Genomic DNA, 2728 nt, shown 5'->3' with positions numbered 1-2728 from the left:
CCTTTGTCCCACTATGTGGGGTCGGCTACATGAATCCTTTTTCGTCATTATGTTATGTTAAAAATCAAATTCTCATTTAAATCTAATAAAGAAAGATCATTTCTAATATTTTCTAACCAAGTCTTTTTAGATTTACCTTTACCTTTCTTTACATAAGTCAAATCTAATACCTCAACTTTCCTAACCGGGTCATCGGAAGGCCTGTATTTGTTTAACACTTCATTGTGTTGTTTGCTAGTCTAACCCTGCATTCATTGTGCATTACTAATTGAATTTTTACTAAATGCTGCAACTAGAAACTTGCACAAGAGTGGGATTTGAGCAGAAGATTTTTTTAAAAAATTTTTTGTAGGTTGGGCTAATGTTCTACTTATGCATATTTTGGACATCTTCTGCTTTATTTGGAGCAGTATATGTATTTCCATTTGAGAAGGCTTATTTGGTGAAGGAGAAAAAAGCAGATATGTATAAACTAAGTGTGTACTATGTTTCCAGTACTCTCTGCGACATGATAGCCCATATTTTCTATCCTACCATTTTTCTTCTCATTTTGTACTTCATGGTGGATTTGAGAAGATCAGCATCTCATTTTTTCCTGACGCTATTTGCTATATTGTTAATTGTTGTCACAAGCCAGGTAAATTGCGAGTATCCTTTTGCCTTCTTCTTACTGTTTAGATTGTTAAGGAATAATTAAAGAATCATTTTAATAAATAAAAAATATATGAATTTCTTATGATGTGTAACTTTTAAATGTTTTAAATATATTTTATTTTAAGCGGAAAATGGAACCAAAATTCTCAAATTTTTTATATTTGCCTGTCTTTAGGGAACAGGAGAGCTCTTCGGAGCAGCTACTCTAAATGTAAAAAGAGCAGGATTTATGGCCTCTTTGGTGCTAATGTTGTTTCTGCTCACTGGAGGCTATTATGTTCAGGTATTGATAATTGCATTTCTGCTTTCTTTTTGTAACTAGAAGCAATATATAGGCAACTGTATTGTGTTTCTTTATTTCTTATATTTCAATAGAGGCAATTTTTAATTACTAGACTTAACTAGATAATTAGGTGATGCAAAGAGATAAGAGTTTATTCTATCAGTAGCCATATTCCAAATATTTGGGACCTGCTTTTGATTCATTTTCATTCTCTCTTATGTCATAGCAAAATGTTCCATGAGACGCTAAATCAAATTTATATGATTTTTTTCACAACCTATATGTTAGTTATATTTGATCTATTTTTTTCTTTATAAACCTTCAACATTAGCTCAAGCTACTTGATTTATTAGTACATTTTCTCTCTCTCATTATACATATCCAATTATTAGGATTTCATTTGGGACTACTTTCTTACTACTTTTTAAAGCAGCATTTTAGTATAAAAATTAAAATTTTTACTAGAAAACTGCTCTAAGAAATAGTAAGAAAGCCATCTCAAACTAAGCATAAGTCTATTTTTCACCATAATTTCTATAGATATTATTTAGACCGCCTCTAATATAGCTATTTCTTAATTAATTTTCTTATTTTTGCCTTAATCCTTTTAAAGCTCTCATTATTGTCATTCTTAATTGTTCAATTAATCAATGACTTTCTTTATTGTCTAATGTGATTCATACAACAAAGCTAGTTTCATTATATTTTTATATTTTCTTTCTTTCTTTAGTCTCTATGGCATACTTCTATTACATAATCACAGAAAAATATAAAGTCTTAACTTTTAAAACTATATCTTCATTTAGATCCCTATTCTTCAATTTAATAACTTCATTATGCATAAGCCATGATTAAAACTTAACACTTTTACTTAGGTTGTTTGGAAGAACTTTTACAAGTACTATTTTCATGATAAGAAAAGTAGTTTGTGAAAAATAATGTCTATTTGTAAGACAGCTTTGCATCATCTTTTTTAATTTTTGCTTTTAAAAAGCTTTTTCTTAAGAAGCATTTTTGAAACTCTGATGAAGGTTTCGTTTGTGACAGTTTTCTTACTGCGTTTTAAAGCAGCTTTTTAGTATAAAATATTTAATTTTTTACTAGAAAACTGCTTTAAGAAACAATAAAAAAGCCGTCTCAAACGAAGTCTAAGAAAGTAGTTTTTAAAAGCAAAAACAAGAAAGCTTAAACTGCCCCAAACAAACTCTTAATAAGTTCATTGAATGATTTGAAACACTTAATTAAAATCTCATACATCTGTAAAATTTTATTTGAACAGCACCTACCCAGATTCATGAGGTGGATGAAGCAGGTATCTTTCATGCATCATGGATTCAGACTTCTTCTGAAAGTACAGTATTCAGGAAATCTCCTCTATGATTGCCAAAGCAAAGGAGGATGCCGAAGTCTTCAAAGTTCACCATCATTTGACACTATAAATCTGTACAGTCAATGGAATGAAATATGGATTCTTGCAGCTATGGCTCTGATTTATAGATTATTAGCATATTTTTGTCTTCGTTGGAGAATTAATGCTTCTTCAATCTGATGATTGTTGAAATATGACCGTTTTGGTATGAAAATGGTATATGTTGTCATCATTTGCATTTTATTGGTGGGAATGGAAATATATTTTATTTTATTTTTTTATATTATGGGGTTGAGTCCCAACTAAGGCTTCGTTTGGGACGGCTTTTCTCTTGCTTTCTAAAACAGTTTTCTAGTACAAAAATTTCTTGAATTTGAATTTTTTGTACTAAAAAACCGTTTTAGCAAGCAATATGAAAGTTG

The 2728-nt window shown here is 29.8% G+C and overlaps 1 protein-coding gene across 1 annotated transcript in view; it reads left to right on the top strand.

The window, feature by feature from the left end:
* LOC110109996 (ABC transporter G family member 26) overlaps positions 1–2486 on the top strand; it is an 11403-nt gene extending 8917 nt beyond the window's left edge. The window contains exons 7-9 of the mRNA XM_020841263.2: positions 353–637; positions 830–937; positions 2217–2486. Of these exons, the coding sequence (XP_020696922.2) occupies positions 353–637; positions 830–937; positions 2217–2486 (663 nt within the window). The remainder of the gene's footprint in view (positions 1–352; positions 638–829; positions 938–2216) is intronic.
* The last annotated feature ends 242 nt before the right edge of the window (positions 2487–2728 follow it).

The sequence above is a fragment of the Dendrobium catenatum genome, unplaced genomic scaffold, assembly GCF_001605985.2.
Source record: "Dendrobium catenatum unplaced genomic scaffold, ASM160598v2 fragScaff_scaffold_1676, whole genome shotgun sequence".
In the NCBI taxonomy this organism is placed as follows: Eukaryota; Viridiplantae; Streptophyta; class Magnoliopsida; order Asparagales; family Orchidaceae; genus Dendrobium; species Dendrobium catenatum.
Note: the sequence above shows the minus strand (reverse complement) of the source record. Positions and strands in the feature narration are given on the sequence as shown.